Source organism: Filicampus tigris, chromosome 21 (assembly GCF_054856515.1).
Source record: "Filicampus tigris isolate MCC_2025a chromosome 21, RoL_Ftig_1.0, whole genome shotgun sequence".
NCBI classification, from domain to species: Eukaryota; Metazoa; Chordata; class Actinopteri; order Syngnathiformes; family Syngnathidae; genus Filicampus; species Filicampus tigris.
This window is the reverse complement of record NC_141237.1, coordinates 9876851-9898390: the sequence shown is the minus strand read 5'-3', so window position 1 is coordinate 9898390 and position 21540 is coordinate 9876851. Positions and strand designations below refer to the sequence as shown.

At 44.6% G+C, this 21540-nt stretch overlaps 1 protein-coding gene across 3 annotated transcripts in view; it reads right to left on the bottom strand.

The window, feature by feature from the left end:
* sspo (SCO-spondin) overlaps positions 1-21540 on the bottom strand; it is a 58049-nt gene that overhangs the window by 6617 nt on the left and 29892 nt on the right. For all 3 annotated transcript variants that reach the window (XM_086021075.1, XM_086021074.1, XM_086021076.1), the window contains 47 exons: positions 20954-21209; positions 20828-20874; positions 20556-20726; positions 20322-20456; positions 19579-19715; positions 19403-19497; positions 19271-19320; positions 18947-19117; positions 18487-18657; positions 18334-18413; positions 18067-18236; positions 17939-17985; positions 17630-17830; positions 17369-17539; positions 16983-17183; positions 16804-16876; positions 16243-16463; positions 15452-15604; positions 14803-14969; positions 14573-14718; positions 13971-14191; positions 13830-13862; positions 13575-13739; positions 13222-13440; positions 12816-12983; positions 12474-12608; positions 12078-12315; positions 11225-11377; positions 11092-11138; positions 10749-10919; positions 10502-10678; positions 10205-10360; positions 9736-9860; positions 8509-8648; positions 8270-8316; positions 7930-8175; positions 7258-7419; positions 7036-7152; positions 6089-6227; positions 5803-5999; positions 5531-5701; positions 4538-4665; positions 4128-4279; positions 3774-3820; positions 2961-3125; positions 2355-2572; positions 1370-1465 (listed from right to left, as the gene is read on the bottom strand). In XM_086021075.1, the coding sequence (XP_085877201.1) occupies positions 1370-1465; positions 2355-2572; positions 2961-3125; positions 3774-3820; positions 4128-4279; positions 4538-4665; positions 5531-5701; positions 5803-5999; positions 6089-6227; positions 7036-7152; positions 7258-7419; positions 7930-8175; positions 8270-8316; positions 8509-8648; positions 9736-9860; positions 10205-10360; positions 10502-10678; positions 10749-10919; positions 11092-11138; positions 11225-11377; positions 12078-12315; positions 12474-12608; positions 12816-12983; positions 13222-13440; positions 13575-13739; positions 13830-13862; positions 13971-14191; positions 14573-14718; positions 14803-14969; positions 15452-15604; positions 16243-16463; positions 16804-16876; positions 16983-17183; positions 17369-17539; positions 17630-17830; positions 17939-17985; positions 18067-18236; positions 18334-18413; positions 18487-18657; positions 18947-19117; positions 19271-19320; positions 19403-19497; positions 19579-19715; positions 20322-20456; positions 20556-20726; positions 20828-20874; positions 20954-21209 (6896 nt within the window). The remainder of the gene's footprint in view (positions 1-1369; positions 1466-2354; positions 2573-2960; positions 3126-3773; positions 3821-4127; positions 4280-4537; positions 4666-5530; positions 5702-5802; positions 6000-6088; positions 6228-7035; positions 7153-7257; positions 7420-7929; positions 8176-8269; positions 8317-8508; positions 8649-9735; positions 9861-10204; positions 10361-10501; positions 10679-10748; positions 10920-11091; positions 11139-11224; positions 11378-12077; positions 12316-12473; positions 12609-12815; positions 12984-13221; positions 13441-13574; positions 13740-13829; positions 13863-13970; positions 14192-14572; positions 14719-14802; positions 14970-15451; positions 15605-16242; positions 16464-16803; positions 16877-16982; positions 17184-17368; positions 17540-17629; positions 17831-17938; positions 17986-18066; positions 18237-18333; positions 18414-18486; positions 18658-18946; positions 19118-19270; positions 19321-19402; positions 19498-19578; positions 19716-20321; positions 20457-20555; positions 20727-20827; positions 20875-20953; positions 21210-21540) is intronic.

Here is a 21540-nt window from a genome sequence, read left to right as displayed (position 1 = left end):
GAGAAAATGCTGTCGTCAATCAAGGGGCTGGCACTTTGGAATCATTGGCGCAGAAAAGTCAACTTTTTACTGCAAAGACATATCTTTGCCTTGAAACGGACATCCCGAAGTGTTTGTGAAATCCACTACCAGCTCGTTTAAAGTACCAGGAGAAGGCTGTAGTAGCCAACCGTGATTTCCACAAATGGGTGAAGGCTGGCCAAATGTATTTTTCCACATTACTGTTTATCCCAAAAGAAGCAAGGACAAGCAGATTTTCCGAGTCTTTATATTCTAAATGGAAATGCACAAAACGAGAAATCAAATTACTTAGAAGGGGGGCGAAAAGTAAGATGCTGAGTCATGGTGTGTTTTGTGTTATGGCTGTCTGGGAACCGAGCAGCCTATTGTGTGCGCCTGCAGCCTGCGGCCCAGCGAGCAGCGGTGAAATATGAAGGTCTGCGTGGGTCATCAAACAACTACCATTATGACTTGTCCTCCAGGTACACCACAGTAAATAACCTTGCATAAAGCAGTAGAGCTGTCCTCTCCAATGCAGATAAATGCACTAAAAGGTACATTTTAAAAAGGTGAGAACTTTTATGCTGTTCTGAACTGTAGGGGGAAAAAAACAACAATCAATACTAGCTTGTCCACCTAATGCTACAAAAAGGACATCACTTATACATTAAGGCCACCACTTTTTGGAACTGCTGCTCTGTGTCAAACCCACGAAATACAGTCTGTGAAGCCATGACAATAAAGTTGTATTATTAACTGAAAAAAAAAAAAAAGGGTTCAAAAGGCTGCAGCTTTAATGTGAATGTTACGCAAAAATTAATCATCTGTTTTACAGAGACCCACCATAATTGGTATTTGTTAAAAACACAACTGGTTGACCCAACAAAACAAATAAGACCCAACAATCCCAGGAGGAGGCAATTTCAACGTGTGCGTGTGTGGGTGTGTGCGTGGGTGTTTTTTTCCCTCAACCAGACACCAAAAATTGCACAATCACATTAAACCGCTCACAGTGATGATGGCGTTAAAACATGTCATGTTTGTGAAACTTAACTCAGCTTAATGCGGGTGTATATATAACCCTGATTATTTTTTTTTTTTTAAATAACAATGACCAAATCCATTTTTCGGAGTTTGTACTTGTTAACATATTACTCATATGAGCTCTAGTGGGCCCAGTCAGCACTGCTGCCACCATTATTTCTTCTTTCTGTGGTGCACCATAGATTGGCACGGTAATTCAGTTGTGGCCAGAGTTTACAACAACAATGAAGTCAATCCGACTCTGATCTAATTTGAGAATAATAGCGAAACAGGGCGGACAATCGTGTTGTAAGAACTTGGATGAATGCCAGTGAGTGTGTCTCACCTCATCACAGTGGAGTTCAGGGCACCTCGGCCGGCACACTTTCTTCCCGTTCACGCAACGACATGACAGGCAGTCCTCCTCCCACTCTGATCCTGCCTGGCTCGCATACGCACACACACACAGAAACAAATATGTGCCATTTGCATTTTTACTCAAATTCCTGTCCCCAGTCACTGAATTTTTTATGAGGTGCGGCTGGCTCAGATAGCTCACGATCAACGAATGACATTGCGACATACGGAGCACCGCCGCCACTGTTGTAAAAATAACGCAAGCTTAGAGAGCCACAATGTGACTTTGCAATTATAACGGCGCATACTGTTACGTAGGCTGCGAGGGCCGGCGCGTGCATATATGTTGGCAAGAGCAATCACGGAGACTTCGTAGGTCCAACAGATGAAAAGCACACTCCACGGGGTGATTTCGCAGCTCACGCTCGGCGGCTATTCGGCACAACGGCCATGAGGCGGTTGATTAGAAAAGCCGTTGAGGGTCTTTAGAGGGACATTTGTCATCCCATGCTGACAAGACCAGTGAGCGATAATGAGGGTCGACGGCAAAGAAAGAATTAAAAAAAAAAAAAGAGTCATTGAGAGAGATATCAAGAAAAGGGGATCTGACCTCTTGTCAGAGTATGATTAATTCTCATAGTCCTATAATAACCCTTTCTTCATAAATTATTCCTGGCAGGCTTGCCCAGTTGCGGTCAGAGTGCTAGCTTTCGACAGCACAGCATGCATAATTGATGGCGCGTTGGGCAGGAGAGGCATTGTGGTGTAATACGGCCCCCAGGGCATGTCACTCATCTTCTAATCGGCCCTTTATGAGTAAATAACACAATGGGAGTGAATAAGAGCGAGAGTGTGAACGGCAAAGTATGATGAGGTTCGAAGGTACGTCACAATCGGGCAGGCACAATAGTTACAAGGTAGGACCGGCCGCCGGTCTGCTTCGGGTGGGAGCCGGCGCGCGCGCGTGCGTTTACCTCCTGCACGACGCCCCGGTCATGGCAGGGGCAGAGAGCAGGGATGACACACACGCCGCCGGTGTTTCGGTAAAGCCCCTCCTGACACACGCAGCCCTCTGACGAGTGACTGCAGTTAATGGGAGCCGGGGAGTAAATGTCCTCGCAGCTCCGTTGGCACAGTTGGAAGTCTTCTGACAAACTCCTCCTCCTCTTCCATCGTTCGCCGTCAGGGCAGTCTGCAGAGGGGGGAGAGTCAGTTAGTGATGAACAGGGTGTCAGGGAAAAGGAAATTAGAAAGGGAAGATAAAACCAGATGACGAAAGGATGGAGAGAGGAAACAGGAATTGATAAATCGGTTAAAGGAGGCAAGTAAGGATATCTAAAATGCGGAATTGCTTTGAGGACTTATCAAAGCGTTTGGTGATGAGTGTAAGCGGCTAGTCTAGTTCATTCCCCGACCAATCGAAGTGACCAATCTATTTCAGCCCTCAAAAAGCACCACATTTTTCTTCTTACGTGACTTTGAACCCTCGGGTCCGAGACCCTAACCCCTCACGCAAAAGACAAAAAAAAATCGGAATGTTATTGTCTAAAAGTGACTTTATAGTTCCTCCTCTTGCTCACCACAATCAGGGGCCAAGCAAGGAGCGGTGCGGTGGTCAAGGCCCTCACACGGGACCCCTCCATACTGGCTCGGTTGTAACACAGTCCTGGTGGAGCTCTGTTGTCCTGTGCCGCAGCTAGCTGAGCATGGACTCCACTGGGACCAGTTGGACCACTCACAGTCCACTAGACGGGTGAGAAAAGGCGACATGTAAAGGCAATATCATACTCCTGAAAAACAAAGTGCACATACTAGGTCAAATCCTTGAGTCAGTTCAAAATGCAATCAATTTCTTTCACAACCCAAAGTTTGGGGAATAATTTAAAAAGAAGCTAGATTCATAATGGATGGATGGATAGAGGTGGGCCACATTTACAATATGGCTCACTGTCCTTTAATCCGGCCCACTCAGCATTGACATTATCAATAATCCTATAATACGTTTTTTTTCAACCAACATTTCTTCATAAATAGTAGTTTTTCATTTTGCTCTTTAAATAAAATGCAAATAGCATGTAAATAGTTATGTATACAACATGCTTATATTGCTATTATACATATACTGTATATATTTTTTCATTTTACTTCACCTGGCCCATCTGTCCAAGGGCAAAAAACAGTTTGCCCAGCCCTGCATAGGTAGAATTAAAATGCCTGCTACTCATTTCTGTCATTGGTCACCTAGTGCAGTACAAACACCTTGACAAACACATCATACTCTCGACATGTGCCACTCGAAAGAAATGGCACATTTTTATTGCTTTCGCTGCAATAAGTGGGAGAAGTGTCCTCACCGCTTTCGGCGTGAGAAGCTAAGGCGGACCATCACTCACCGTCACAGAGCTTGGAGGTGCAGTTAAACACTCCTCCTCGACACACACTGAGGACAATTAGGATAATTTAGAGCCACGTTAGAGTACGACACGTCATACTTTTGAATAAAGGATGACTGGGCAGTCGTCACACAGCCGCAGTTGAGACGTACAGTGCTACGCTATTTTAAATAAATAACAGGACATGGTGGAAACAGGATCGACTGACAGTACATCATGTCTGCTGCATGTTTTCTACCAAGACTAGTGCTAATCTTACGTAATAGTGACATGGTGATAAACTACAGAACAGCACATCCTTGCTCGCTTCATAACTGAGTGAAATGAGCCCGTCCCCCAGAATAATGTGTGTACCATGTGTTGCAGAGGTGCTGGAAGGACGTTCCGGGTGAGAGGACTTCTGTCCTCTCCTCTGTGCTCATATTCAAGGTTTGGTAGGCAATCGGCAGAGAGAGCAGTGAACAGGGGCATTCTGCATGTGACACACACACGCCTCCATGCAACACCTGGTTAAGACAAGAAAAAGAAAAAAAATACATTGGACTGGGCATCACAATGTATGCAACGGAACAACATGGAATATCTGGATTTTGTACGCATGTGTAACAATAGGCAAAAGGATGAAAGCACAATTTCTATATTGTGCTGAAGTGACAAAATAAAAGTTTCAGTAACCCTGTTAAATTCAAGCGTATCGCAATACAGGTATGTAAATTCACTTATTCCATACGTGCACTTAAAGACACATGATGAAGTATCCAGACCTGTCCAGGTGGGCAGGAGCACCCGGCGTTGCAAGGCCCTGCGAAACACTGAGTGTGGGGCCAGAGGTCTTCACAGGTAAATGGACAGGAACCTGAACATTCACTGAACACCTGGCCATCCGGACACTCTGCAACGTACGCCATTTGTTATATTCACTTACTCATATAGATGTCAATGAAATAATAGTAAGCATGATTGCCCGAGTCATTTCTAACTGACTATTACTCATACCAAGTCAATAAAAAATACCAGTGTGCTTGCTAAAAAAAAAAAAAAAAATCTATAAATGTTCAATATGACTTAAGCAATTATGGCATTAAGCTAACGAAATTTGCAAGTGAAAGAAATATATAGATATGAGCTACACTGTTTAAAAAATGGAAAAAAAAGTTGTATTTTTGGGCGGCTAACACAGTAATTCAAGTTGAAACACCTTTAAAATATAGATTCTTTAAGTTATGGGGCAATACAAGGAAAAATTAGTTCTGTAAATTCTTTGTTATGAAATGCGGGAAAGCCAATTTTCACATCAGCAAAACTGAATCGCCCAACTTAAAATAGTTTAAAAAAAAAAGTTTGTTGCCTTGAAATGTTGACTTTTTTTTTTTTTTTTACAGTGTAGAAGACAGGGGTGTCCAAACTCGGTCCTCAAGGGTCGGTGTCCTGCCTGTTTTCCAGCTCTCATTGCTGCAACGCACCTGATGATCGTTTGCAAGCATCTTCACCTCTGAAGAAGCTTGCTAACGATCATCAGGTGCGTTGCAGCAAGGATGGATAGAAAACAGGCAGGAAAGCGGCCCTTGAGGACCGGAGCTGGACACCTCTGGTATAAGACACAAGATACACCGTAAAAGCACATGACCCAAACATACTGTACTGTAAAAACAATATTGTTTATTTCCATCTATGTGAGCTACTAAATTGTCCCAGTCTAACTGATTAGATTTCCTAGAATTTTGGACGTTATGTCGTTTGATATTTCTTTCTTTTACCAGTTCTGCAGCTGTTGCTGTTGCAGACAGTGTGTTGCTCAAGTGGCCCAGCGCAGGCGGCCCCACCCGGCTCTGATTCCTGGAGGATTGTCTTGTTTCGCATCGACAACCCACCGCCGCACGTAGCGCTGCACTCACTCCAGCTCGACCATTCGCTCAACAAACATCCCACTGGGTGGAAAAATATTTGAAAAAAAAAAAAAAACAGGAATAACTCCCAAAAAGTCTCAAACACATTGGATGATTAGTTGACACACAAGTATGCTCAAGACCTGGACATGGGCGCAAGTCACAGCTTTCTGTCTGGATCGTTTGAGAGCAGGAAGGGCCGCCTTCAATGTCTTGGCACAGGCGCGTTCGTGTCCGCTGGCCACGCCCACACGAAGCTGAGCAGGTCGTCCACGGGGTCCAAGGCTCGTACGCAGGACAGGGAAGATCGGTGCACGCCAGAGTGCCATTCTCACACACACTGCGAGCAAAAGGTCGTCGGGAGAGGAACAAAAATGAGCTTTTGCGTCCCTATCTTAGTCACACAGCGCTTGACCGTATTCGACTCACCAGGTGTTGCAGTCCATGACGAGCTCTTCATTTGGCACGAACTCCAATGTCCCATTGCCTGATTGGATACCGCAGCGGCATTCTGCCAAGGGCACACAATGGCTGTCCTGCAATAGCTGTCCCTCTGGGCAACGACAACCTGGGAGGGGAATGTAGGACGGAAAGCAAGTTGAGCAAGTTAGGAAGATTAAATGATTCGATGTAAGATATGATATTCTTATATGGAAATTTTATATTATAAAGCAAAGAGCAAAGCATGAAAACAAGAAAAGACAAAGGCAAGTGTGAAGAAAGTAGTAAAGGGGGAGTCAATCCAAACTTTTTTTTTTTCAAGAATTCTTGAAAAAAAAAATGTTTGGGTTTGGGTTGACTTCCCTTTCAACAGTAATCTGGTCATTTGAGACACACTTACTATTGCACAGGTTAGATATATGATGTGCCCTTTAATGGGCGTGGATATAGTGAGTGATGTGAGGAACATGGACGATTATTCTTCATGTGAGGCTCTGGATACAGGTTTTGGCACACTGTAGCTGCTTGTGAGTGGTTTTGCTTTGTATCTGAGAACACTGAGAGTGGGTTTACTCATTTTTTTTTTTGTTTTTGTCAGGCGAGTGATTTAAAGTTTTATGGCTGCAATAAAATATGGGAGGGGGGGTTATATCTTGGTGATTTATATGGCAGTGATTCCATCTTCCAGATACTTGTTTTTACAGAACTGTGGTTTTCCTCAGATTTGAGTTTTTTCCAAACATTCGCCTAATCTATCAATACGTCACGAAAGATGATGAATAACATCCCCTTACACTAACATACAGACGGACGGGCTTTTTGAGACTTTGCTCAATCTCCGAATGCCAGTATAGCGCATGTTGTACAGTGCGGCTTCTGTGACGGAGATTTGAACAGACGGCTTTAATGAAAGACTCGTGGAAGTCATCACATACCTGAATGACAGCGTCCTTGGAGACACTGCACATGCTCCCATAAGTCAGTGCAGCTGCGAGGACACTGATTGGCACAGGCCTCTTGGTAGATCCGCCCCCTGTCCTCACAGCGTTCGCCTTGGATCGAGGATAAATTCTTTGAAATATATTCTTGCATGGCACAATTTGCCCTTTTTTTTTCCAGACGGAACAGACCGCTACACGGTAGTGTCACTGGTGTACCTGGGCAAAGTCCCGTGTTGCAGCTCTGGCTTTGAGTCTGCTGGCTCCGGCAGAGGCGTCCCGGGGGAGAGGCCAGAGGATGCCTGTAGCGTTGCCTGACTCCGCCACTGCACGGCGCTGCGCAAACTGTCCACGCGCTCCACACACTCCACTGACATAGATCTGAAGCGTGGAGAACATGCATGGCCAGACTGTTTATCGTCCATGCTACAATTTTGTTAAAATTATGACAGAAGCACAAGACTGCTGTTTTTGCAGTACAACCGGCATCTGTTGTTTGTGCGCAGGCATACGGAAGCAATTAAGAGATGATTTTGTGCTTCCAAATTACAGTTGATTGGCATTTGCATTCATCACTTTCCGAAGCTCTTGTTTCACGCATTGTTTGTCAAATGTTTACTTTATTTTCCACTCAGGCTTTAGGTGGATGACTGCAAATCCATTCACATACATGCTAATCATGAATCTCAATTTCAAACAATGGGCAATGAGCATATGTTTTCAGATCTCCCCGATTCATCATAGTCAACCTAAACCAACCTAAAAAGAAGATTTTTTCATTATTACACAAACAAAAGTCATACACAGCATTTCATGAATGATGGATTTCAGGTTAGATTTCACAACGACTATCTGGGTAAATAATCGAATGAAGTTGTTGTTTTAATGTACCTTGGCAGATGCTATCATCCGGACACAGCCTGTCCTCAACTTGTGGGTGTGGACATTGACTTTTCTCCTGCTCTCCAGATACTGGAAACCCAGAGTCAAAGTCTAAACAGGCCCGGAAACGCCTCTGGACTGAAACCATTTGACTTCTGTTGACAGCTCCTTCCAGGAAGGTGCTGCTGGGGTCCAGGGAGGTGTAAGGCATGCAGGGAGAACACGGGGTCCACTCTGACCATTCACTGAGAATGACTGAAGAAAAAGAAAAAAAAAATCATGAGGTACTATGCAATGTGAAAAACATCAATGATATTCAAGCCAAAAAAAAAAAAAAAAGTCATACTACCTTCACACTCTCTCATGTCACACTCCAACATCCCATCATGGCAAAGACTGAAGGCATGCAGACAGATAAATGTCTTATCAGGTGCAATCAAAGTAGTAAAGCGATGAAACTACCGGTAGTCTTTTAGCATTAACGTGGGTATGTGGCAATATGATGTAATCTACGATCCCACGTTTCTGCCTCGCGAGCAAAAATGGACTTATTTACAAAACAGTGGGCTCTTAATAGCCATCGCTGACCAGGTACTGCAGCCGACGGCGACTGTAGACCCCTGAGGAACAGTGACTGGTGTAGGCGATTGTCCTGAGGGTTGGTCCTGCAAGTAGATGCAACCACAACGCTCGGATGGTACACAGCTACCATTCTGCTGTAGCAACCCCTGCAGGGACAACAAACACCATTTGTAAAATTAGATTAGGGACTGTGTTAGTTTCTTATTTGTGATGGTCCTTCTGTTTGCAGCACTGGAGAGTGTATCTATAGAATGATTCTCATGAAGATAGCCAATTTGGAAGGAAAAAAAAAAAAGAACTGTTTGGTTTGGCATTTTGTAGGTGACATTCAATGATTTTATATGTTATATAAAAGGTAAGCCATAACTGCTAAAGTTATCACACTAACTAGTGCTGTCATGTTTTATAACTGCAAGGAGCAGCTTTCTGTTCCATATTTCATTACCTGCCCTCCTTTACTGCTGTATGCGCATATTGCCAGTCCACCACAGAGCATTTTGCAATAAATCAAACCTGAAAGCTCACAAACTTAGCTAAATAACATTATGAAATTGTCATTGCAGCACATATCAAAGTGATATATTGCTAACAGTATATAGCATGGCAGATTTGACTTGTTAATGCTGATTTAATGCTGATGTGGTCCCATAAAGTAGTCACCATAAATACCATGGACATTAGAGGTGCAAAATAGATGATTTTTAAGCAAATACATTTCAAAAAGGTCATATTTTAGGAGTGAGTCCTACATTTTTGTTACTTAGATGCAGTATAGATATCGTACATGTATTCATTTCTATAGTGTTCCACAGCTGTTTGAGGGGGCTAAGGACAGAGCCCTGCAGCAAAAAGGGAAAATCCACAAGTACTTGACGCCCTTAAAAACCGATTACAATTAACTATAGATACCATAAGATGGCAGAAACGCACTAATACTTTTGTATTAGACAGGGCTTTGGCCTGAGGACAAAACAGTGAATAGGACAGGTATCAAAAAAAAAAAAACCTGCTACAATATGTGGCAGAACACCACTTACGTCAAACTGTATACATCTTGATATATTTCACTAGACCTGGGAAACAGGAAGAGCACCGCATATGATCAGTATTCATCATTGGTCCTGTACCTAGCTTTGCAAGATGCAGTTCAAAAGATTCAGCTCGAAATCCATTTTAGGTTGGTCTTTTTGCACTGGTGTTTATAGTAACAATAAATCACTGCGTAGAAATTACCGGTGGACAATAGCAGCCGGGTGTACACTCTCTGACCCCCAGGCACAGGTCTGTACGTCCATGGAGCTCACAATGCTTCTCACAGGGTGTGCCACATGGGGAATATATGAATGGTGCTTCACATTCTGAGGAAGCATTCAAAGATGAGCGTCAGTGTAGAACACAACAGTATAAAATCACACACCTATATCTACTCTGAAAAAAAACAAAAAAAAAATGGTGGCAAAATGCATTTAAGGCTTTAGGGCCATGTGCTTGTACGCTTTGTCCACACTAGTGCGACAATTGAGCACACTAGTAGAACAACAAGGGCAAGCTAGAAGAATGATTCTGTATAGTGTTTCCACTACTGGTGCCACTAGTGACATAGAATATATACTCAAAAGATACATGCCAGAATAAGACAACGCTTCAATGAATTATGACTGTACACAGTACAGTAAATGCATTGAGTACATTGAGCCCTCACCATCACAGTGGCTGAGGCTGCATGGTTTGCTCTGTGTTTCAACAGGAGTGCACTGCTGTCCCCTGGTGGCTGGGGTGACAGCTACACGGTAGCGCTGCTGCCTCTGAGACTCACATGAGCACTGAGACCAAACGCTCCATGCTGACATGGGGCATTCTGCAAAGGCAAGCAAAAAAAAAAAATGTGACGCTGCACTAATACAAACAGCAAATTATACTGCAGTTCTAACTAATATAATGGAATACTGTATAGTTCTGTGCTTCATCCCCCCCCTCAACATGATCCCCCTATTTGCACCTGGACATGGCCGTTTGAAGCATAGTTGGTTCTCCTCTTGGTTCATCTCAGTTTCAATCTCAGCGGGACACGCTGCGCTTCCTCCCTTCCCGCAGACGCACCCCCTACGCCGCACTACAATCCCCGCCCCGCAACTGCGGGAACACGGTGACCACGGCGACCAAGGGCAAAGGTCATCTGAATATGGTAAGCAAGTGATTAAGAACTGTATTTACAGTCAAATCTAACATTTGAGGGGGCTACAGACCCAGACAGGGAGCAGCGGGACATTCTTGGTTCTGTTTCTCTGGACCATCACATTGAGAGCCGTTGTTACGAGGTGGCGGGTTGATGCAAGCGCGGGTTTGAACTTGTGTTCCTTGTCCACAGGTCACTGAGCAATCAGACCACACTGACCACGGAGTCCAGCCCCCATCCACTGGAATTAACAAAGAAACGACATTAACGGTCCAATTGCTTTGTTGAGAAGACGTGTCTCTGTAAAGTCACTTACTTAAATGAATACACGGACTGTAAGTTACGGTTCTTAAAATTGAACCAAACCGGCCTAACTGTTTGTACTTACTGTTATTAAAGTAAATGTGACCCACCTCTGCAATCGATGTCTTGGCAGTAATCTCCCTCTGGAGTGCATGTGCTGGAAGGTAAACAGCTGATGTTTTGCTCATATTCAATACATTGACCATTATTTTTTTCCTTTAATTGCAAGCGTATATATCTCACCATTGTTTACACTCTCCCAAAAGCCAGGTGTCTCCCACATGTAGCTCCTGGTCGTCATGGAGACAAAGAGGAGGGCAGGGCCCTGGCTCGCAGGTCTTATGATTGACTTCCTCAAATTGACAATCCGTTCCCTCGGCTTCTGAGATGAGAGATCTGAGACACAGTATTTTCACAGGACTGTCAATGTTTTTTGTCAATGTCTATTGAAAATAGCAGGGACAAAAAAACAAAACAAGTGTTATGGTCACATAGAAACCAACAAACAAAATAAAGTTTTCTCTATGCCAACTGGGTGTAGATTCTAGAGCATTTTTCTTTACTTCTACACTGTAAAAGTAAAACATTTCTCTAAATAAATTAATGCGTTTTTAGAAAGTGGTTGACTCAGTGGTCCTGTAGCGGCTATTCATGTATATCTCCATGCACTATATTTGAAACCACACAAACTCAGTGACCACATTTTACACAGTGTATCACAAAAGTAAATACAGTACTCACATTTAAATATCTCATTAGAGTATACAATATTTTATTTAATATTGAAGAAATGATACTTTGCTACAGTGTAAAGTATTCAGTGTACAGCCATTAATGTCTAAACTGCTGGCAACAAAAGTGAGTCCACCCCTGAGTGAAAATGTCTCTAGTGTCAATTTGGTCTAATGTGGGCATTGTCACTTCGGGATGCTCTCCAACTTAATCGCAGTGCAATCGTAAGTGACGATTTTGTAGGATGGATTTATTTATGGGAGGACAATTTAGCACACTACTAGTCCCACGAATGAGGACAAAGAGCTTACTAGTACAAAGTACATTACTATGACCTTAACCTGGATATATTGACTCATCTTACCTGTATCTGGTTCTCTGACCCTGCCCACAGGTAACGCTACATGATGCCCAATTGGACCAGGAGCTCCAAGAACATGAGGCCTGGCAGCTGTGATTGGTGCAGACCAACTGTCCATTGGTGCAGCTACAGTTGTTGCAGTCGACCTGATGCCCGCTGCCAGCGGCCCAAATTTGGCCCTGCGAGTCCACGCAGTCACATTGCCACAGATGCACACACGCTCCATCCTGCAGCAACTGTCCTGCATGCGCAGCGAGTGATTTACATTTTTGGTTAAAGTGGATGGTCGAAAGTAGCGACGCGAGAAGGGGAAAATAGCACATATTATAATAATGACATCATATAAGCAGACCCTCTGAACAAACACAAGATTATCTGTTAATAAAATGATTTCACTACCTTTAGGGCAGCGACATCCGGGTTGACATTCAGCGTTGGTCTGGCACTCTATGCCTTGCTGGAGGTCAGCGCAGCGCTGTGGACACTCGTTGGCACAAGACACCACCTCCTGTCCCGGCGGGCATCCTTGTTCATCTGACAAGACAAAAACAGAAGGTCAAGAATTTTGCCAAACTGCTCCAAGCATTTTCAATTCACATAATGTGCCCCGCGGACAATTCCGAAAAAAAAGAACGTACTGGAGGAATGCGCACCATTTCCTACAATAATGAGCTCGTTCTCAGATAATGACCAGTGGCATATGCGAGGTCTGCGTATGTATGAATATTTTGCTAATCTCACCGCAGGGTTTGGTGTTGCATGGTTTGACCTGGTTTTTCTCTCCTTCGCACTTCTTTCCTCCGTTCTTGGGCGGAGGGCTGGCGCATGAGCGGGTGCGTATGGACCGGCCGCCGCCACAGAGCTTGTCGCAGCGGGACCACGAACTCCATCGGGTCCAGCTTGCATCCACTGCGGACATTAACGACACAGACACGCCGTAAATGCTGTTTTGCTAATGATTTAAAAAAAAAAAAAAACGTCACTGAAACCAGACTATTTTGTGCAGTTTTGTGCATCGACATTTTTGTGAGGATCTGGATAAAGGTGCGCAAAGAAATGAATTGTTATTGCTGTCATGGTGGCATCAAAAGAGCAATCCACCCTGTACAGCGCCGAGCGAGACTATCTCTGAATGTTGACCCCTCACCTCGGCAGGGCCTTATGTTACAGAAGCGTTTCTCTATGTTTCCCCCCAGGATGTCGTCACACCAGAAGCCATTGGGCCCAGGGCCGAGGAAGGTTCGGATCCTCTGCTGCTGGCCCACACCGCAGGAACGTGAACAGGAACCCCACGCCCCCCAATCCGTCCAGGTGCAGTTCCTCTCTTCGCAATCATCCCCAATGCAGAGCTCGTCACCGTCTGAGTCTGGGATAGAGGGAAAACGAATCCTGCAGATTGTTTTTCTTACTCCAAGTTGGTCTCAGGATCTCAGATGTTGCTGGATTAGCCAAATACAAAACAATAGGAGGATGTGTTTTCGGAAATGATGAACTATATACCCGAGCACTGGGGGAGGTTGCAGGCTTTGTCTTGATGGGAGTCCCCAAAGCAGGGGGGTTTAATGCACTGACGATAACGGGACTTCATAGCTGGAGAGCGAGCATCACTGCATGTTTTAGTGCACGGACTCCATGTTGACCAGCCGGTGAAACCAGCATCCTCATCTATGGAATCAAGAAGTAGTATTGAATGGAATCTTTTTCATAAATCATAACTGTAAAAAATTGCAATCTGTGAATTATATTTCCATTCACCTGGCAGGGTTGGTTCTTCCGTGGGACCGACAACTGTCAACAATAATAACCCAGCCATCAACATATGCAAAAAAAAAAAAAACGTATCACTGGCAAATTATTGTGTTTTTAAGAAATTGCTATAAGTTGATATTCTCTTACCGGGGCAGTCAGGAGCCTGACAGTAGGTGGATTCGAGATATGGCCCGATGCAACTTCTCCCTCCATGGGCTGGAGCAGGTTGGGTGCAGCCTCTGGCACGGGTCTTCAACCCAAGACCGCCACAGGATAGCGAGCAAGAGCTCCAGGAGCCCCAGGGTGACAGACCGCCATCAACTGGACAGTGCTCTAAAGAACAGTTCCATCTGCCGTGCTCACAGACACTATAAGAGGAAGAAGGGCGATTTGTTGTAGTTGGAGGTGAAACAAAACATGGGAGTAGGAAAGCGGTGTGTCATCCAATGGCTGACGACTGACAGGGGCCCTTGAAAATTGTCACAGGTGTATGCATAAAATAGCAAGCCAGCTAGCAAACGTCAGCCTACTGAAACGTAGGCCTCTGTCTCACTTAAAAAACAATTGATCTCATGTAACACCATATTTTGGACTGACACTTCACACATTGAAACTGAGGCGGTAGACGGGAAGGCAAAAATCGTCATTCAAGCCTGTTTTCTCAATCACTGCACCTTGTTTACTCTGCCACCCGGAAGTGTGTGTGATGTCGTGGTGAAAAGGTCTATAATCCAAATCAGAGCACTCACCATGAGCTGCAGTCGTGAATCAGTGCGTCTCCGGGCTGGAGCTCTACTCCCTCAGAGATGTTATGAAGGAGCAGAGATGAGACTGGTGTGATAGAGACACTCTGCAGAGAAGCTAGAAACTCCTCATCGACTAAACAGGGACACTCCTGACACAAAGAGCGTAAGGTATATGTTAGCATCCTCTAAGCAAAATATCCAGGCACACGCTTGGGGATATGAAAGGAACCCACATGCAGGCAGACGCCATTATGTTGGAAAGTGTGCAAGGGACAGTGGCAGCCTTCCTCACAGCCATCGGTGTAGCAGCCCTCCCTGCCGCTTATCTGGTTGCAGCTGAAAGGGCAGCCCTCCCCTCGCTCACACTCCCTGTACAGTCTGCCTGGGGGGCAGCCCACTTCTGCCCGACAAAAAACATATGCACATCTTTGTCAAATCAGATTATAGGCCAGGGAAGCGTTCCAAAAGTTTTGTTATTCACCCATTAATTTTATACCGCTCATCCTATTCAGGGTCACAGTCGAGTTTGAGACAAACAACTGTGCAGACCTTTCAGATAACACTAACACATATAATATTTATTTTAATATTTATCATATTTATTTGTTCATTTTGCAGAGTTAATGCAAATGAGTGTGGATTTTTATTGGATTTTGCAATTTCCAACAACTGCACATCGTTTTAAATATATCAATGATTTACTACTTAAAAAAAAAATATATTTTTTTGTACTGTGTACATACAAATTGCACCTTTTGGCTCTATCATGGACACTTGCGGCCAAAAATGATCACAAGCAAGCTGATAGGGTAGTCAAACGGAACACGACCTGAATGTTACTTAGCTGTGCCTAATAAAGTGACCAATGTCGCGTGAACTTACCAAGGCAGACCTCTGTGTTGCAAGTCTTGCTCTGGCGGCTGTTGCCACTGCAGGCCGATGAGCCGCACATCCGAAATCGGGACTGCTGGCCGCCACCGCAACTGACTGAGCACGCCGACCACTGAGACCAGGGTAGCCAAGGGCCCACCGAGTCTACAGGTGAGAATAATATACACAGTCTACAAAATGATATATTCTCATCAATGTTTCAGAAAAAGACACAAAACGCAGGGAATTACTTAAGTGGCTAGACTATGCCGGTGATTCCCAATCAATTTGTTAAGTTACCTTTTCAAATAAAGTTACTGACGTTCTGAAATGTACAAACTTAAAATCTTAAAGAAGGAAGTCAACCCTCAAATTTTCTTTACAATAATATGTTATGTGTGCCTCCGCTAGTCTAAACACGGCACTCTGATTCATATTGTGTTTGTGTTCTCAGGGGGCGGCCATTTTGTCACTTGCTGTCAAATGACAATTACATCACAGTTGCTCAGGGCTCAGATAACAACCAATCGTGGCTCGGCTTCAGATATGGGTGAGCCGGGATTGAAAATGTGAATTTGAAGTTTACAAATTGAACAGCTTCAGTAACTATATTTGAAAAGTTATAAATTCATAAGGCAAACAAATCGCAGTGCAAATACTCCGAAACACAGGTAACTTAACAAACCGTTTGAAACGTACATTTCTGTCAATGTTCAAATAAACAAACAAGATGACGGCGTATTTCATTCTCAAAGGGCTGGAAAGTGGAAATCATCTCCTGTACATGTTGTAGACATGAATACCTGTGCACAGATGTGTGTTGCAGCCTCTCTGCTGTTCACCACTTCCCACGCAACCTCTCCCTCCACTCTGAGGAGATGGATTATCGCACTGGCGTCTCCTGAAGTGAACTCCTCCTCCACAGGAAACTGAGCACAAAGACCAAGCTCCCCACTGGCCCCAGCCGCCATCGACGTAGCAGCCGGGGAGTGGGTGACAGCGCCAAACCCCAGCTTGGCAGGAACTGAGGTGAGAAATGACAAAACCTGAATCCATTCAGTGTCAATACCACTTTTCCTCATTAGCGACACCGATTAGCTGGAGTCAATCATAGGGCACATTTAAACAAGTGCTACAAACTCACACTCCTTTCTATATGGACCATTTATATTGTAGTTTACCATTAACCTAACATGCATGTTTTTGGAATGCGGTATTGAAGCAGGAGTACTCAGGGGAAATAAAACACACTGGAATGGGAAGAACATGAATCTTTACAGAGGAGGGCGTGAATCTGAAACTGCGAGGCAGACGTGCTCGCCGCTACACGGGAAGAACATCAATTTATGTAAAATTCTTCAAACCAGTTTTTGCAGTCAGTGATGATTTCTTCTCCCTGACTTGCAAATTGCCACTCAGTCTCGCCAGGTCTGGAATCTAAACCACCTCAGCGGAGAAAAAGAAAGGACGTGGAGATTATTGCAAAAAGTAACTCTTAAGACACATCATCAGTTTTCAGAATTTCTAAAAAAGGACTTCTGACCGGCAGCGGAGCTGTTTTCGTATTTGCAGCGACACTCCTCCCTTGTTACACACACGCCGTCCTGCTGGACCTTGTCACCCGGGCAACCGCAGGTCTTGCTGCATCCTGGCGAGTCCAGGCACTCTGTGTCGCCATGGAGATCAGAACAGGAGCGAGGGCAGGGTTTGCCACAGGGCCATTCTTCCATGTCCCCACCACATTCTGCAAAAGAAAATAAACTAATAGTATGAAATTCGTCCTCGACTTTCTCAAACTCATTTAACAAATGCATGCTGGAGCGTGACGGAAAAGAAAAGGTGTTTGAGTTTGTCGGTCTTGAATGAGTAAAGCTGTCGTGTTAAAAAAGAAGTTATCATTCATCTGCTTTGAATAAACAAAAACCCGACCTGAGCACACGGTCATATTGTCATGGCAACCACGGCTCTGCGTCCTCTCTCCGATGCAGGGCAGACCACCGAATCTAGCAGGGGGGCTGTTACACTCTCTGGTGCGATTGGATGACCCAGCGCAGCCGTCGCACGCTGACCATGCTGACCAGGAACTCCAAAAACCGTGCACTGTATAATTGACGAGGAATTGCCGTGAGAACAAGGAAGAAGCACAAAATGTTTCAAATGAGTTAGCGGACAGGCCAACTCAAATCCTGCCTGGGCAGAAGGCGATGACGGGACAGGGCTGTTTCTGGATTTGCGCGCCGATGCCGTTGTGTGTTTCTTGTTCTCCAGGACAAGGCTTCCCGCCAGCTTTGGGTTCGGGACAGCCACAGCTTCTGTAACGGGACACAGACTCTGCCCCGCAGGTCCTGGAGCACGGAGTCCACATGGACCACTCACACCAGCCACCTGATACTGGAAACACAGAGAAGAGCTGATGAATCTATAGCCGGATAGAGTGACCTGATACACATACGCAGCTACAAAAGTATTGGAACACCTGGCAATGTACTTCTGACTCACCAGGACAGGGGCTTTGCGAGCAGTTAAGCTTCCCTCCCTCACAGGTGCTGAAACAAAATGGAGATCCCCACATTAATTATGAACTACTTCATTTTGTTCATCACTGCTTGAGCGTGAATCCTGCCAACCAGTTGTTACAGCCGTCAGGAGCCACAATCATGTCTCCAGGCTTGAGCCGGCGTCCAGTCGTGAGATCGAGGCAGGGGCATTCTTCGTGCTCTAAACACACCGTTCCATTGGCTGACAAAACCTTTCCCTCTGTACAGTAGCACCCTGGCTCACAAAGCCACTCGCAATGCTGTTTAACAAGAAAAACGCCCCGTTATAATTACCGAAATGTTTTATCAGAGTGGATATCAATAAGTGAGGTTGACTTGAGGCGGAGCGCTACATACTGCCAGATCATCACAGGAGCGCGGGCAGGATGGTCCGCAACTACTGAACGCTGTGCCTGGGACCTTGGAGCATGGCGCCACTGGAACCACACCATGCATGTGAAAATTGCGTTATCGCTCCAAAATGCATGACGATAAAACACACAAGGCTACCTGGGCAGTGGGCAGTGTTACAGGCTTTGACTTCAGTTCCAAGCCCCTCACAGTAATTTCCCTCTCCTTCAGGGGTCGGACTGTCGCAGTCTCTCCTCCGGCTCTGAACACCCCCGCCGCAGGACTTAGTACACTGTGTCCAATTACTCCAAGGACCCCAACCGCCGTCACCTTGAAAGGAGCCAACAACATCACAATGACATTTGTTAACTGACCACCAAGGTGTCAAACATGTCCCACGTATTATTTGTTGCAAAATATTCAAACGGTTTCCTACACAGGCCACACAGCAGACAAGTTAATAATTAAAATATTTCCATAACTGTGAATTTCAATTATGGAAATTATTTTAAAACATGAATAAAATACAGTGGAATAACCCGATTTAAATTAGTTGCTTACTACTCGCAAAGTCACTCATAGTGAGCTATCAAACTTTTTAATGGCAGCACTAACTCACGATCACATGGAGTGGTGACACAGACTCTATCCTCGCGATTTGGCCCCAGACATGGCAGACCGGTGCCGGAGTTCTGAGCGTTTGAGCAGAACCGATATCGGGACTGGAGACCTGCCCCACATGACACTGAACAGTGACCCCAAGGAGTCCATGGTGACCACTGGCCATCAGCTATAGAGTGTATATGACGAGGAAAACAAACAAACAAACACAAAAGGACGAGAGGATCACTCAATGGTACTGGGTGATATTAATAACTTGACCTAAATGAATAATCATAACAATAATAATGAGATTAAATAATATTCAAACAGAATTTTTTACCATGGCATCTGGCTTGAGAACAGTTGACAAGTCTTCCTGCTTCACATGTACTGAAATATGGTCATAAAAGGTCCATTCAGAATTGCTCACGGAAAAGATGGAATTAAATATGAACACAATGCATTTACTTGCCAGTTTTTGCAGTCGGAATAAATAAGGTCTCCTGGTTTGTACTGCTCTCCATCAACATCACAGCGACAATCAGACTCCGGGATGCATTCGCCGTCCTGGGCACCGACAATCAAATGCATTTTCAGTGTTTATATACTTGGTATTTTGGGGTATTTTCAAAGAGCCGCGACCCGGACCTGCTGGAAAGTTCCAGTAGGACACTGGCAGCCCGGCGTGCAGTTCCGACTTAGGTTCATCGTAAGGTCTGAACATGACACCGCTCCTCTCACACACTGCTTCCATTCCTGCCCCGGTGGGCACACTCTGCTATGCCCTGAAATAGGAATACGTAACAAAGGAATAACCACTCGGCATAACTGCGATAAAGTGCAAATCATGTAAGAAAACAATTTATTACGACACATATTTAACAGATTTTGAAAATTACGAATTTCAAAAAGTCCATCAAAATTGTAAGTGAATTCTGACAAAACGTCTAAACACTCCTGTTCAAATACCAGGTTTTGTGATATCAAAAACACATACAGTTCAGATGTTCGACTAGGCTTTTCTTGATTTTTTTTTTCAAGCAGATGTCTGAAGGTTTTGTGCTAACACGGATTGCTATTTGGAACATAATTCCCTCAAATTAAGAAAAACAGTCCCGAAGCATGATGCTGCCACCGCCATGCTTCACTGAACGAATGGTGTTCTCTTGGTGATTAGCAGTGTTGTGTTTCCACCAAGCAACCCTTTTCAAATTACGGCAAAAACTTCAACCGTGCCCTCATTATTTTTTGCTGAACACACTCAAAATCTCCCAAAGCACATATTGGAAAATACAAGCAAAATAATCTGCAAATATGTGAATCTGATGATAGCTAATCTCAGCTGTGACAAAATAATTGCACCATTCTAGTTAAGCGTGTGCGCGCCATACCGCATGGCTGCAGATTACAGGCACTGAACTGCTGTGCGGTGCCATGGACTCTGATAGGCCCACTGGTTCTGCTCCTGTACCCTCCTCCACATGTCACTGAGCACTCCGACCACCCACTCCATGGTTCTCTTACACCTGGAACACATCACATCATCAATCCATCACTTACACTACTTGGTAAGGGTCCAAAAAAAATTTCTATATAGATAGATATAAATAAAAACATTTCCTCACCAAAACATGGCTCAATGCTGCATGTGTCAACCCCAACTCTGGCGCCTTCGCAAAGACGACCGCCGAACTCTGGTGGGGGGTTGGTTCCTGATCGGTAGCGCCTTCTCACACCGACATCACATGTACGACTACAAGTGCTCCACTGAGTCCAGCTGCTCCAGCCGCAGTCGACTAAGAGGTACAGAGCCAATCGGGACAATGACTTAGAGTGTAATAGTCCTTCAAATGCTGAATTGGCCACGTATTGTACATTCAACAATAAACCCACTCACCAGGACATGAAGTCGTTCCGCATGACATTTCTCCATTTGTGCAGGTGCTGTTGAAGGCACACAATCCAGACCAATCAGTCAACTGAGACAATATCTGATTTAGCCGCGACCGGGTTTGAAGAATACCAGTTGTTGCATGCATCTACAGGAAGGGTTGCCCCAGCCGGGTATTGCTGCCCCTGATGGTAACACGGGCATTGGGATAAAGGCACACAGCTGCCGTTGAGCAAGTACAAGCCCAGTGCGCAGTAGCAGCCATCGTAACAGGCAGTGGCACACTGCACCTCAGTGGAGGTCATGTCCATACAGACCCGTGGGCATGCACCTCCATGATCCTCACATTCAGCTATTGTCATGAAAGTCATACCGTCAGGGCATAGACCTGGAAGCAAAAAAAAAAAAAAAAAAAAAGGGGACATGATGCTTTCGCAAGATATATTATCATCGATAATAACTTCTACTGAGCAAAAACGTGTATGGACAGTGAACTCCTACTATACTGTCTATATTGAATATTGTGTTTCATCAGTGGTTGTCATAGCAAGTCACTGCAGAACATATTTTCTATATCGTCGCTGTCATGTGAAAAACATTTATCTCCTTTTTTTTTTCAATTTCTTATTTTTTACACGAATCGTGTTTCCGTGTTACAGAAATCGCATTAAAGTGAAAATTGAAAAAGTTTCCAAAATTGGAGGTAAATGTTTTTCACA